The sequence below is a fragment of the Phyllobates terribilis genome, unplaced genomic scaffold, assembly GCF_046119375.1.
Source record: "Phyllobates terribilis strain yellow unplaced genomic scaffold, ASM4611937v1 Scaffold_4__5_contigs__length_816908805, whole genome shotgun sequence".
Classification (NCBI taxonomy): Eukaryota; Metazoa; Chordata; class Amphibia; order Anura; family Dendrobatidae; genus Phyllobates; species Phyllobates terribilis.
The window spans coordinates 113349586-113364572 of record NW_027362764.1 but is presented as its reverse complement, the minus strand read 5'-3'; the positions used below and the strand labels follow the sequence as shown (position 1 = coordinate 113364572).

General features: G+C 45.5%; 1 protein-coding gene across 2 annotated transcripts in view; it reads right to left on the bottom strand.

Moving 5' to 3' along the window:
- The window catches only part of LMBR1 (limb development membrane protein 1), a 158712-nt gene that overhangs the window by 66460 nt on the left and 77265 nt on the right, over positions 1-14987 (bottom strand). For both annotated transcript variants that reach the window (XM_073677691.1, XM_073677692.1), the window contains exon 6: positions 1018-1144. In XM_073677691.1, the coding sequence (XP_073533792.1) occupies positions 1018-1144 (127 nt within the window). The remainder of the gene's footprint in view (positions 1-1017; positions 1145-14987) is intronic.

Genomic DNA, 14987 nt, shown 5'->3' with positions numbered 1-14987 from the left:
GTACAGTAAGCAACACTGTCACTGTACTTCTTATATATGTGACTGACATGTTTCTATCTATCTAATCTATGTGTGATGCTCTATTCTTTCTGTTATAAATTGTCGGGTACAGATGCTGAATTGCCGGCCGGCTTTTTTAAAGAGACCGTGCATGAAAACACTATTATTTTTTTTTAATAAATCCTTTAACACTAAAATGACAAGTACAGTAAGCAACACTGTCAATGTACTTCTTATATATGTGACTGACATGTTTCTATCTATCTATCTATCTATCTATCTAATCTATGTGTGATGCTCTATTCTTTCTGTTCTAAATTGTCAGGTACCGGTGTATGCCGCTGCTGAATTGCCGGCTTTTCATTAAATACATTCTACATTATTCTTAGCCATCCAGCTTGTCATCCTTCAGAGACACCGCAGAGCGCAGGCATTATGGGAACTTCCGATTCCGGTATTCGATATTCTAAAAGTATCGGAACTCCGATACTGAAATATCGGGTATCGACCGATATTCGCGGTGTCGGAATGCTCAACACTATCCGCAGCGCTTTACAACTCAGAGGTTCATATACAACAGTCATATACAACAGCTTTAGTTGGGACCAAACCTGAATGTCAGGGCTGTTGGCTGAGGGAAAGCCATCTAATGCATAAAGCTGCAATAAAGGGAATCTGTCGGATTTCCTGATTTGTAGGTTTAAAAAATAACTGAATCCCTATAAAAACAACAATTCTGGAGAACTGAGCATGGTAACCTTTCTCCATCATTCTTCCCGGAAACCCATAAGAATATAAATAGAAATGGAACATTGCCACTTCTCCGCCAATAATGTGTGCCCATTTGACAAGGTGACTGTTACCAGTCAGTTGTCAACATATTTGCACACTTCCAGGAGGAACAACAGAGGAACGGACGGCACAACACAGATCTCTAAGAAAAGAAGAGAATATGTTAGAAAATCCGACAGGTCCTGTTGCATATACATACTGTGTGACCGTAGAGAAGAAACTTACCATATAATGATTCCATGCTTGCAGAGCTATTATCAATCAGGGCAGATGCCACCCATACAATGCCAAAAATGAGCAGAGCCAGAAGAATGAGCATCACTACTGTCTCCAATATCCGAGCTTTGATGCCCTATGTGGAAGAAAAAAAATTGACACTAAGTAATAGGCTTAATTATTGAACACAGAAACTTGTCAGTAACATTTTAAATAAAATTAATACCGGTCTTGATGTTTCAGGGTTGAGAAATAAAGCTTTGAAGTAACAGACAAATTAGTCTGGAAGTGCACTGGGGGAGTGCTGATGAACTTTCAGTGCATCGACACACCCCCAATGCATTTTCAAGCTAATTTGCATTTGGCTTTAAAGCTTGGTTTCTCAGCTCTGGCACATCAGATTCCTACAAGATAGGCCTCATGTTTATTGTTGCATTAGCAGCTTAACATCCATACGATAAAATTCACTAGAAAAATCGTACTGACTGATTAGACTGTAAAAAGGAGGAGGAAGAGGAAAGAGGAGGAAGGAAGGGTGAAGAGGGAAGAGGAAAGAGGAGGAAGGAAGGGTGAAGAGGGAAGAGGAAAGAGGAGGAAGGAAGGGTGAAGAGGGAAGAGGAAAGAGGAGGAAGGAAGGGTGAAGAGGGAAGAGGAAAGAGGAGGAAGGAAGGGTGAAGAGGGAAGAGGAAAGAAGAGGAAAGAGGAGGAAGGAAGGGTGAAGAGGGAAGAGGAAAGAGGAGGAAGGAAGGGTGAAGAGGGAAGAGGAAAGAGGAGGAAGGAAGGGTGAAGAGGGAAGAGGAAAGAGGAGGAAGGAAGGGTGAAGAGGGAAGAGGAAAGAGGAGGAAGGAAGGGTGAAGAGGGAAGAGGAAAGAGGAGGAAGGAAGGGTGAAGAGGGAAGAGGAAAGAAAAGGGGGGGAGGGGAGGAAAAGGGGGGGAGGGAGGAAAAGGGGGGGGGAGGGAGGAAAAGGGGGGGGGAGGGAGGAAAAGGGGGGGGGGAGGGAGGAAAAGGGGGGGGGGAGGGAGGAAAAGGGGGGGGGGAGGAAAAGGGGGGGGAGGGAGGAAAAGGGGGGGGGAAAGGGGGGGGGGGGGAAAGGGGGGGGGGAGGAAAAGGGGGGGGGAGGGGAGGAAAAGGGGGGGGGAGGGGAGGAAAAGGGGGGGGGAGGGAGGAAAAGGGGGGGGGAGGGAGGAAAAGGGGGGGGGGAAGGGGGGGGGGAGGAAAAGGGGGGGGAGGGAGGAAAAGGGGGGGAGGGAGGAAAAGGGGGGGAGGGAGGAAAAGGGGGGGAGGGAGGAAAAGGGGGGGAAGGGAGGAAAAGGGGGGGGAGGGAGGAAAAGGGGGGGGGAGGAAAAGGGGGGGGGGAAGGGGGGGAAGGGAGGAAAAGGGGGGGGAAGGGAGGAAAAGGGGGGGAAGGGAGGAAAAGGGGGGGGGAAGGGAGGAAAAGGGGGGGGAAAGGGGGGGGAGGGAGGAAAAGGGGGGGGAGGGAGGAAAAGGGGGGGAGGGAGGAAAAGGGGGGGAGGGAGGAAAAGGGGGGGGGGGAGGAAAGGGGGGGGGAGGGAGGAAAAGGGGGGGGAGGGAGGAAAAGGGGGGGAGGGAGGAAAAGGGGGGGGAAGGGAGGAAAAGGGGGGAAGGGAGGAAAAGGGGGGGGAGGAAAAGGGGGGAAGGGAGGAAAAGGGGGGGGGGAATGGAGGAAAAGGGGGGGGGAGGGAAGAAAAGGGGGGGAAGGGAGGAAAAGGGGGGAAGGGAGGAAAAGGGGGGGAGGAAAAGGGGGGGGAGGGAGGAAAAGGGGGGGGGGAGGGAGGAAAAGGGGGGGGAGGGAGGAAAAGGGGGGGGGAAAGGGGGGGAAAGGGGGGGAAGGGGGGGGGAGGGGGGAAAAGGGGGGGGAGGGAGGAAAAGGGGGGGGAGGGAGGAAAAGGGGGGGGGAGGGAGGAAAAGGGGGGGGAAGGGAGGAAAAGGGGGGGAGGAAGGAAAGGGGGGGAGGAAGGAAAAGGGAGACGGAAAAGGGAGACGGAAAAGGGAGAAGGAAAAGGAGAACAAAGAACAAATACTGGATCGCCCATATGTGCTTGCCAATAAGACTCAGATATATGAGCAAGCGAGAATAAAAATAATGGAATGAATGACGGAACGAACAATATAAATGCTGATCATTGCCAAGCCGAGGTCCCAAAGTCAATGAACAATTTACTTTCCTCCTCATGGGTCACGTGTAGGTACTGTTCCTTGAAAGTCACATGACTAATAATTTGGAGCTTTATAAAAGGGGTAATATTGACTTTTAGGATTGTTACTTCCAAAAGGTGGCGCTAGAGTTCTAGTCCTCTTCCTCTCTGAAGAGACAATTTGCATATTTAATTTCCCAGAAGGAGCATGCAAGGCTTACAAGTCTCCTCACTCTGATATGCCAGGCCTGGCATGTCACTCTACACAAGGAGAAACATTACCCCTTATATAAGAGTTTTATAAACTCGTGGCTCCAATATGACTTCCCTGTTTTAGGCGTCATCAGACCTTTAGGTGACTAATATGAAAATAAGATACCAGACTTTACTGACCAATATTCTTAAAAATGGAAAAAAAATGAAGTTCTCCAGATAACGTCATCATTGTGCAAAACCATTTTTAAAAAGATGGATTGTACTTCTGATTCTCATACCAGAGAAAGTAGATTAGCAAATTGTATCTGTGATTTCAATCAAGCGAATGGACGACACTGGCAAACTGCCAAGGAGTGGCATGATGCCAGAAATCAGGCACGGCGCAGGTACGGTGAGGTAATGCCTTATAAATGCTGCTATAAGCAAATGGACATCAGGCCCTGAAGACCGCAGCTCCCTCATGTGGACAGAAACAACACTGCACGTCCTTTGCAAACTTGTCTATTATAATTTTTCTCTTTATATAGACTGTACAATATGTCATGGAGAGGAATGATCTATAGTGTGGAAATTCCCTGCGTCTTAAAAGTATTAAAAAAAAACAAACCATGAACTACCCACCTGACGGGGCATAAAAAGCAACACACAGACAAGCAGAAGTCCAGTAAGCTGCTATATTGTTCTTTCCCATTTTACATGTAATTTTTGCTCGGTGGAGTAATCTACCTGATAGAGCTGAAATGATTATTCTCATCTTTCGCAGCCGGACCCCTACTGATTCCATGGATAGATGGTAACTTTAAAATATGGAAATGCCCCTTCATCCTTTTATAAACTAGACACTGCTGGGTTAGCTGTCATTTTTCTAATAAAATGGAGGAATTTATTTCCGTATTTTTCCTTAGAGGAGATCTGTGAATAGTAACTTGCTGATGGGTCTGTAATGTTTTTTTTTTTCCTATTATGAAAACAAAACAGAAATAATAAAAAAGCAAAAGAAAAGGTTTAAAAAGTGTGTGGTCAGATTTTACAAATACAGACTAGCATAGTCAGTGTTCAAGGGGTATTCCCATCTCCATGATCCTATCCCAATATGTAGTAGGTGTAATAATAATATTAGCAAATACCTACAATTAGAAATGTAGTATAGTTCTTCTGATTCGCTATGTCTCTTTCCTCATGTGCAGGCATTGCAGTAGCTTAGGTATCCATGGTTACAACCACTCATATAGTGACAGTTATCTAGCTGCTAGTGGCTGTAACCATGGATACCAAAGCTATTGCAATACCATACACATGAGGAAAGGGACATAGCAAATCAGAAGAACTATACTACATTTCTAATTGGAGGTATTTGCTATTATTATTATTATTATTACACCTACTACATATTGCGATAGGACCTTGGAGATGGGAATACCCCTTTAAACGAAGGTGCGCAAACCGGAAGTTACTGACCGTGGCATAACCCAAATGCTCAGAATGGTCAAAGGCCAAATGATGCGCTACGTAGAGTAACAGCCATCGCCTTGCTGCACCTTCCGTCCTATGTGGAATTGCAGATCTAATGCCGCTGACAGAATTAAAAAACAAGTGAGTGCCACATTTTATTTCTATAGGAAATTAAACTTAACTGCACCCCTTTGATTAAGAGTTTGTTCCCATCACACATTTCACCACCCCCACCCCCAGTGGAAATTGGTGCTGAAATGATGTGGCCATTTCCGCTCGGTGAAAGGGAATCTGTCACCAGATTTTTGCTACCCCATCTGAGAGCAGAATGACGCATGGGCAGAGACCCCAATTCCAGCTATTTATTACTTGCTTTGCCATTTGCTAATATTTTAATTAAAAACTGTTTTATCCGCAATGGATCTAGCAGTTCTCTGAATGTTGAGCTCTGTATAACCCCGCCCACACTGTGCACAGTAACTGCCAATCAGTGGTGTGGGCAGGGTTATACAGACCTCATGAATATGGAGGACTACATGATGGCAAGTTTATGAGTTTAGTGATAAAATCACTGTTTTATCAGCAAATTATCAAAACAACAGCAAGCAGCCCGGTAAATGATACATCGCTGGAATCAGGGTCTCTGTCTCTACATCATGCTGCTCTTAGATTATACACATGGTCAAAATTGTTGGTACCCCTCGTTTAAATGAAAGAAAAACCCATAATAGTCACAGAAATAACTTGAATCTGACAAAAGTAATAATAAATTAAAAATCTATGAAAACGAACAAATGAAAGTCAGACATTGCTTTTCAACCCTGCTTCCACAGAATTTTTAAAAAAAATAAACTCATGAAATAGGCCTAGACAGAAATGATGGTACTCTTGACTTAATATTTTGCTGAACAACCTTTTGAGGCAATCACTGTAATCAAACGATTCCTGTAACTGTCAATGAGACTTCTGCACCTCTCGACAGGTATTTTGGCCCACTCCTCATGAGCAAACTGCTCCAGTTGTCTCGTGTTTGAAGGTTACCTTTTCCAGACAGCAAGTTTCAGCTCTTTCCAAAGATGCTCAATAGGATTTAGGTCTGGGCTCATAGAAGGCCACATCAGAATAGTTCAATATATTTTCGTCTTAGCCATTCTTGGGTGTTTTTAGCTGTGTGTTTTGGGTCATTATCCTGTTGCAAGACCCATGACCTGCGACTGAGACCAAGCTTTCTGACACTGAGCAGCACATTTCTCTCTAGAATCCCTTGATAGTCTTGAGATCTCATTGTACCCTGCAAAGATTCAAGACACCCTGTGCCAGATGCAGCAAAGCAGCCCAAGAACATAACAGAGCCTCCACCATGTTTCACAGTAGGGACAGTGTTCTTTTCTTTATATGCTTAATTTTTCTGTGAACATAGAGCTGATGTGCCTTGCCAAAAACTTCCATTTTTTGTGTCATCTCTACATAGGACATTCTCCAAGAAGCTTTGTGGCTTGTAAACATGTAGTTTAGCAAATTTCAGTCTGGCTTTTTTATGATTTGTTTCAACAATGGTGTTCTCCTTGGTCGTCTCCCATGAAGTCCACTTTGGATCAAACAAAGATGGATGGTACGATCTGACACTGACGTTCCTTGAGCTTGAAGTTCACCTTTAATCTCTTTAGAAGTTTTCCTGGGCTCTTTTGTTACCATTCGTATTATCCGTCTCTTTGATTTGTCATCAATTTTCCTCCTGCGGCCACGTCCAGGGAGGTTGGCTACAGTCCCATGGATCTTAAATTTCTGAATAATATGTGCAACTGTAATCACAGGAACATCAAGCTGCTTGGAGATGGTCTTATAACCTTTACCTTTAACATGCTTGTCAATAATTTTCTTTCTAATCTCCTGAGACAACTCTTTCCTTTGCTTCCTCTGGTCCATGTTGAGTGTGGTATACATCATGTCACCAAACAGCACAGTGAGTATCTGTAGCCCTATATACAGGCCCACTGACAGATTACAAGATTGTAGACACCTGTGATGCTAATTAGTGGACACAACTTGATTTAACATGTCCCTTTTATCACATTATTTTCAGGGGTACCATCATTTCTGTCCAGACCTATTTCATGAGTTTAATTTTTTTTTTTAATTCTGTGGAAGCAGGGATGAAAAGCAATGACTGACTTTCATTTGTTCATTTTCATACATGTTTAATTTATTATTACTTTTGTCAGATTCAAGTTATTTCTGTGATCATTGTGGGTTTTTCTTTCATTAATCAAGGGGTACCAACAATTTTGACCACGTGTGTAGGTAGCAAAAAACTGGTGACAAATTCTCTTTAAGAGTGCATCAAAAGTTACAAGCCCAATCAGTTGTAGAAACTTCGTTACGTTTTGAAAAGAAATGGAACCTATTCTTTCCAACAAAGAGAAGACAATTCTGCAAAGATGAGCCACCGAAGGTGCCCACCTCTGCCTAGCATATAAGACGCCTGAAGAAACCATAAATAAAAAAAGAATGGAAAAACTCACTGAATTTGGCAATATGACAAATCAAATTTTTTTTTCCAAAGCCGATGTGTGTGATATCCGTCATATCCAAACAGTAATATGGCAGACGCAGAACTGAGAGAGGAGAAGAATAAAGCCTTACGTCTCAGCCGCATAGAGGTGTGCAGACAAAAGGTTCATATCATGTGGATGCAGGTCTGAGTGGCATCCGAAGTAAAGAAAAAGAGCAAATTAAACTCGGACAGGCTTCCATAAATTAGACTGTTAACGCCGTCTTCAGTTACATATTGAAGCGCTCGACCTTCAGACGGGAAGTTTTGAAGTCAGCGGAAATCCTTGATGAGGTTAACAACCCTATTATAGACACCTGCCTGCAATTGATTTTACTTACTGCTCACAGCAGCTTCAAGATGTATTGGGTATGCAAGTACACATGTGCCGGGATGATCACACAACACTGGTAAAAAGCTACTGCATTTCAGTGACAAAGGAATGGTAACCCTACAAGAGGAACTCGAACATGTGGCATAAGATATTACTGTAAAATATATAGTATACTAGAATGGATACAAATAAGGCAAAATGCCAAAAAGATACAAATAAAGATAGACTCAGCGGCACCTTCACAGGGGCTAACCCCTCTTGTGTCATACTTAGCGGCTCCTTCACAGGGGCTAACCCCTCTTGTGTCATACTTAGCGGCTCCTTCACAGGGGCTAACCCCTCTTGTGTCATACTCAGCGGCTCCTTCACAGGGGCTAACCCCTCGTGTGTCATACTCAGCGGCTCCTTCACAGGGGCTAACCCCTCTTGTGTCATACTCAGCGGCTCCTTCACAGGGGCTAACCCCTCTTGTGTCATACTCAGCGGCTCCTTCACAGGGGCTAACCCCTCTTGTGTCATACTCAGCGGCTCCTTCACAGGGGCTAACCCCTCTTGTGTCATACTCAGCGGCTCCTTCACAGGGGCTAACCCCTTGTGTCATACTCAGCGGCTCCTTCACAGGGGCTAAGCCCTCTTGTGTCATACTCAGCAGCTCCTTCACAGGGGCTAAGCCCTCTAGCGTCATGCTGCAAGTCTCTTCTTCTACCACCTCGCGATGGTGCTTGATCAGAGAGAAGGCCACCCAGAGCACCTCTCACTTCGGTGGTTGGATGACGTTGAGTTGACCGGTGTCTGACGGGACGGGCAGGTATCATGCACCAGTCCTAGTCAGGATAGGATGTGTGCCCGATACAGTACAAGTATCCTGGAAGGCGCATATTGATGGAAGGTGCCGTTAATTTCTTGATGAGCCAGTAAGAGGGAGATACCAGAGAAACCAAAACTCCAAAGAAATTCAATGTCATGTTCAAAAATAAGTTTGAGATCATGTGCTCAGCAGAAGAAGCATTGCTTGTAGGCACACAATCAGCAACAGTAATGTCATTTTATTCAAGTAATGTGAAGACCCCCCCCATCCCCAGATACCTCACTGGCATCACCAGATTGAAGGATTTGTGCCAAGTTTTCAAGTAATCCCCAATCCACTCATTCTCTGTAGGACTGGTGGAGACAGAGGAGCGCTGTACTCAGATTATCCCATAGAGAATGAATTGTCGATGGAGCACATGCTCGATCTATGCTCCATTCAGATGGGGCACTTCAAAGCCCTGATCTCATGATTGGTTGTGGTCCCAGGAGTTGAACCTTTAGAGACTGTGACAGTACCCCTATCCATGTAAAGGAACTCTGGCAACACAGAATGAGTATTCAAACCACATACAGATGCTCAGTGCATCATGGCGGGGCCAATCCTTTAACTAAACCTGCCCACCTGCTTGTTTTCCCTTAATCTCCACGCCCCTTGTCTTTGATTGACAGCTCTGGCTTCATAGAGCCAGAGAAGGGCAGAGATAGATGGAAAACAAGCAGGTGGGAAGGTGTATATAAAGGATTGGCCCCGCCATGATGTACCGAGCGCCTGTACTTGGTCTGAACAGTCATTTGGTGCTGACAGAGTCCCTTAAGGCACAGCAACACCTTCAATATTTACGTAGCCAGAGTGGCGCGTCCTTGTTGCCCCTTAATAGAATGAATAGAACGTGCTGCAATACCAGGTACACCTGTCAGTATGGACAAGCAACTGTGTTTGTGCAACCAATAAAAGGAACATGGCTCCTTCATTGTGTTGGTCCGAGGTGGATGCAGATGTCAGACCCCCATTGGTCAAACACTTATGGCCTATCATATGGAAAAGTCAATGTTTAAAAGAATTTATCCATCAGATAAGTGACAAATGTTTGATCACCGAAGGTCCCACAGCTTTTTTTTTTTTTTTGGGAGTAAATGAACCAGTTGCACTTCAGTTCAGTAAATGTCCTCCGGTGTGTAAAAGAAATCATGGAGATAGAGGTTTGGTATGGAGAACAGCAACTGCAAGTCATCAGAATCTTTCAGTAATTTAGTTGTGGCACCCTGCTGTGCATTAGTGCCACAGATCCTAGAGGGGTGCATGGACGGATTCCTACACAAGAGGCCCTCATAGCACACATACACCTCCACCTTCCACCTCAGACCACCAGAGGGAGCCCGTTAGGGATATAAATAGGGAAGGTGGAGCTAGGCAGTTCAGTCTGAGGAGAGCCCTTGCAGAAGTGATACTGCAGTGGAGCTCAGTCAGTTTAGTCAGACTCAGTTGTAGCTCAGAATAGTGAGCTTAAGGCGTGCTGACGCCATAAGAGAGGTGAAGCGTCGCAAGCTTCAGCTAGTGTGTATAGCCCAGTGAGGGCCTCGAGGGAGGCCGAAGGCTTGAGGAGTGAGCTTTGGGGGCAGAGGAGCTGTAGAAGCTCACCCCAGAAAACATATACCGGACACCGGGTCCGCGTCTACAGGGCCGTATATCCCCCGTAGAGACAACCGGAGACCCCTGGAAGACTTCAGGTCCCAGGATCACCCAAGAGCTGATATGTACCAGAGCCAGGAGTCACGGAGGCCCCGCAAGCTGGGAGCATGTACTCCAAGAGAAGGCCCTACCACAAAGTCAGCCGGTGCAGGACAGAGACAAAGTTAGGCCTAGCTCCAGGCAGGTCAGAAACTTACTACACAAAGGCAAGAAACAGGAGGCCCTATACCCGCTCACTGGGGAGGATCCTGATATGCACCCTTCACCCTACAGTGCTCCGGAATGTGCCTGAACTTCCATCAGTAAAAGGTACTGAAGTGAACTGTGTGTTTGCCTATCCTTTGTCAGACCAGGCTGGGTGCCCCCTGTCCAGCATCCCTCCATCCACGCTGCCCTGAGGCCTAGCTCCACCTGTGGGGAGCTATACCACTCAAGCTGCCTTAACACTGGCCTCAGTGGGCTGCCGCAGCGCTGGTGGTCCTCACCAGACACCACAGGTGGCGTCACGAACTTTCACATAATTATCCACCCTTTTAAAGAGAGGCCCTGGGTACGGGCCCGGGAGCAGACTACCGCGACATCCCCCAAAACTAACAACAGGGCCCGGGCACCGAGTCCTCCCCATCCCCTGGGCGCGACATAGTTTTAGGCCACGGCCCCACTATCAGTATTTGGTCAGTATTTGGTCAGTATTTTTTCTCAGGAGTGGGAGCCAAAACCAGGAGTGGGTGATAAATGCAGAATTGGTGACTTGTTTCTATTATACCTTTTCTCTGATTGTTCCTCATCTGGTTTTGGCTCCCACTCCTGAGAAAAAATACTGACTGAATACTGATAGTGGGACCGTTGCCTTAAATGATTTTGGGCCTGTAACAACACACAATCATACATCAGCAAAGATATATTCTATGCAAAAGAAATCAAAAAGCCCATCTGTAATCAATAGGTAAGAACCTATTCTGAATTTATTTTGCAAGTCTGTTTTAAAGGGGGTGTCCAGGCTTAGGAAATTGATAACCTGGACAAAACCTTAAAAAAAGGAGTGTGCCATTAGAGTCCGAACTACAGGTGCGACTGCAGTTAGGTCGATTTTACTCTGAAGCATTTGTACATAGGGACAGACCTGTCAATCAATTGGAGAAGGGTGTCAAGAAGGCAGCCGGGGTCCGTGCCAGACTAGTCAACTCTCCGGTCAGCTTTTCAAAGTAGATTTTCTCTAAAGCACTGACCGCAATTTCGCTGCCAGGCTCCAATTCATGATTGTCTGTGGTTCGTGTAGCATGAATTTAGGGACAGGTTCCCTTTAAGTTTTAAGCTTTGGGTGCAGATCCACTCTAAGATTTAATCAAACGGTGCATGCTTTACTTACTAGTGACAGCAAAGACTATATCATACGTTACATGAGTGTGATACTATATTCTGAGGATAAGCATGAAACAAAAAAGGGTGCCAAAAAAAAAAAAAGAGCACAAAAAAAGTGTACAAAAAAAAAAAAGAGTGTTTGTTTTTTTAGTATCACAGAGCAGTATCCCCAAGTGTAACTAAAAATTATCTAAACTTCATAAAAATGAAAAATAAATTCAAATTTCTCTCCAATAATGCCATGTGTTTCCATGGTGATAAGCAAAAGGGATACTACAAAGCTGAAATATCTTGACCCATTGTAAGGCATGTAAACAGAACTTTATACATGATACCTCCGTCCATGTAGAAAGCCTGGGAAAAAGCTCGGAATTCATGGCAAACTGAAAATAAATATCTCGGCCATTGTTCCCTTCCTTCAAAAAAAAAAAAAAAAAATAGGTCTCTTCGTAACATTAGGTTAAGGTTTGCTTAGCGAGCCGTTTGGACTGCAAGACATTTTCCGTCATCCAGAGAAGATAAATGTAAGCCCTGAATGGGAATATGAAAATAAAAGGCAGGTGCTGGTTATTCTAAGGCAAGAACGGAGAGCAAACAGACATGTTCATCACCTGTCTCTGTTGCTTTAGCTGGCGATTAAATGATCGCTCCGAGGACGGGGCAATATTAGTCTGCATGTTCAGCTGTCAGGTCAAAAGGACTCGCGTCTCATTGATGCCATCGTCCTGCCATGTAGGATTATGCTCCACAAAGACACAATGTTAAAGAGTTGTCGGTGCCTTTTTAGCCAGCGGATCTACATTTGTGCATTCTGCAGAATTTTTATCAAACCGAACGAATACAATGATGAAAAATAATTGAAGAAGAAGCAGGCAGTAAGAGTTCAGTAGTCATTACACAGCTTGGATCTTGATGTAACAGTGAAAGGTTTTGTGAGTTTGGAAAATATATTATAATATATATATATATATATATATATATATATATATATATATATATATATATATATATATATATATATATATATATATATATATATATATATATATATATATATATATATATAGTGTATCCTACATCTTATGGTACTTGCTGACATTTTTACTCCAAATTCACCAAATAGAGCAAATGCTTTAGGAATTATGTGCAAAGTCTAAGACTATGTTCACACGCTGCGTTTTTTGCTGCGCTTTTTTCTGCAGGCAAATCCTTCTGTCTTGGCAGTAAAGAAGCTGCTTACTTTTTGTCATGTACATTTGTCTCTTGTGCTTGCTGATAAAGTGTAGTGCCCCAAATAAAAAACATTATGCAACTTCCTGAGTTGTCTGCACCAAAAACGCAGCAAAACCTGATACCTGCGTTTTTGCACTTACTCATTGCTTTCTATGGGTGAAAAAAAGCTGAAACAATGCTGAAAGAAGTGACATTCTGCAGTTTGCAAAAACAAACACAGAAGTTTTCCAAATCAGTAAGGAAAAAAAAAAAGTGTGTATGCGCATAAGATTTCTGAAATCGCATAGCTTTTGCTGGTACTGTAATGCACAGGTTAAAATTTGCATAAAGAAACGCAGCAAAAAAACGCAAACGTGAACATAGCCGTAGATGGTCTTTTTTTCCCCATCTAACTGTTTTTGCCAATTTTTAGTGTACAAAGTAGTGATGAGCAAACATGCTCGGATGAGGAGTTATCGGAGCACGCTTAGGTGCTAACCGAGTATCTTCGGCGTGCTCGAAAAATAGGTTCGAGACGCTGCAGCTGCATATCTCGTGGCTGTTCGACAGTCATAACACATGCATGCAATGACCGACAAACTGTCACGGGTGGGTCAGGTTTGACAGGCAGTCATTCTGGATCTAGCTGTAGAAGGTCGCTGAGCTTGGCCTTGCAGACACCTTCTTGATCCTTTCATCATCTTTCTCTCTCTCTAGGACCCAGCAGTGATCTCCACCTTCTGCTGCTAATTATCACACCCTTGCTGGATCTTTAAATACACTCAGTTTCTCCAGAGACTTGCTGGTGATAGAGCTACCGTATTTTTCGGACTATAAGACGCACCGAACCATAAGACGCACCCCAAATTTTGGGGTGGAAAATAGGAAAAAAATATTTTTTATAAGATGGGGGTCCGTCTTATAGTCTGAATAGATATCTTACCTGGGAGGGGGGGCGGTGGAGCGGGGGTCACAGGAGGCAGGGTCCTTCAGGAAGCCAGGCCTGGCGGCCTGGGGGGTCTGGTGACCTGGCAATGGTGGGCTGGTGCTGGAGGCCTGGTGGCTGGCGCTAGGGGCATGGGTGCCTGGCGCTGGGGGCTTGGGGCCTGGCACTGGTGGCCTGGGGCTGAGGGTCTGGTGGCTGGCGCTGGGGGCCTGGCAATGGTGCACTGGTGCTGGAGGCATGGGTGCCTGGCACTGGTGGCTGGCGCTGGGGGCCTGGCGCTGATTGGCTGGGGGCCTGGTACCGGGGCCGGTGTCTTGCTGGCATGGCAGAGTGGCTTCCGATGCACGCAGCCATCTTTCTGAAGCTGTGATCTACAGGAAAATGGCTGCCGGCATGGCAGAGCGCATGCGCCAACTCCGGTGGCCATTTTCCTGTAGATACCAGCTTCAGAAAGATGGCCGCGCGCACTGGAAGTCGCTCACAGCAAGACACTGGCCCCGGTACCCGGCAAGGCCCGGGCCCTCAGGCAGATACCAGCCCACCTCACCCCCTCCTCTTCTGCTGCCGCCGCCACCTTCCTGATGGCCCTGCAATCCCACTCCACCACCACTGGTAAGTTAATTTCGGAGCATAAGACGCACCCCCCATTTTCCTCCCAAATTTTGGGGGGGGGGGATGCGTCTTATGGTCTGAAAAATACAGCAATTCCTCTGTTCAGGTCTGGAATTCTAGCAGTCGACTAGATTCTCCTTGGAGTTCCTTTGTGGATCGTAGTTGTGATCTATCTGGTGTCTTCTCAAAGCTAAGCACATCCCCTTGTCTGATTCCCTGGTTTGTCTTTAGTTGCAGTGTGGCAGCCTAGTGCTCCCCCTCCCCCTCCCCATCTAGGGCCTAGCTCTAGGGTCAGCCAGGGCTAAAGTATCCTGCTTGGCGATAAGTGTGGAACCTATTTAGGGATGATAGGGCGGTCAGTGTGTTGTTAGATCTGCTTAGGGGTCTCCACTCCCCCTTTCCCCGTTATCGTACGCTGGGTTCTTCCCATACCTAGCATGACACTAACAGGCAATCCATGCATGTGTTACAGCTGTCAAACCGCCTCAAAACATGCAGCCGCGGCGATTCAAACCAATTTTTTGAGCACGCCGAAAATACTACGTTAGCACCAGAGCGTGCTCGGATAACCCCTTATCTGAGCACATTCCCTCATCACTAGTAAAAAGCCACACATTTGGAAAAAGCTTGCAAAAAA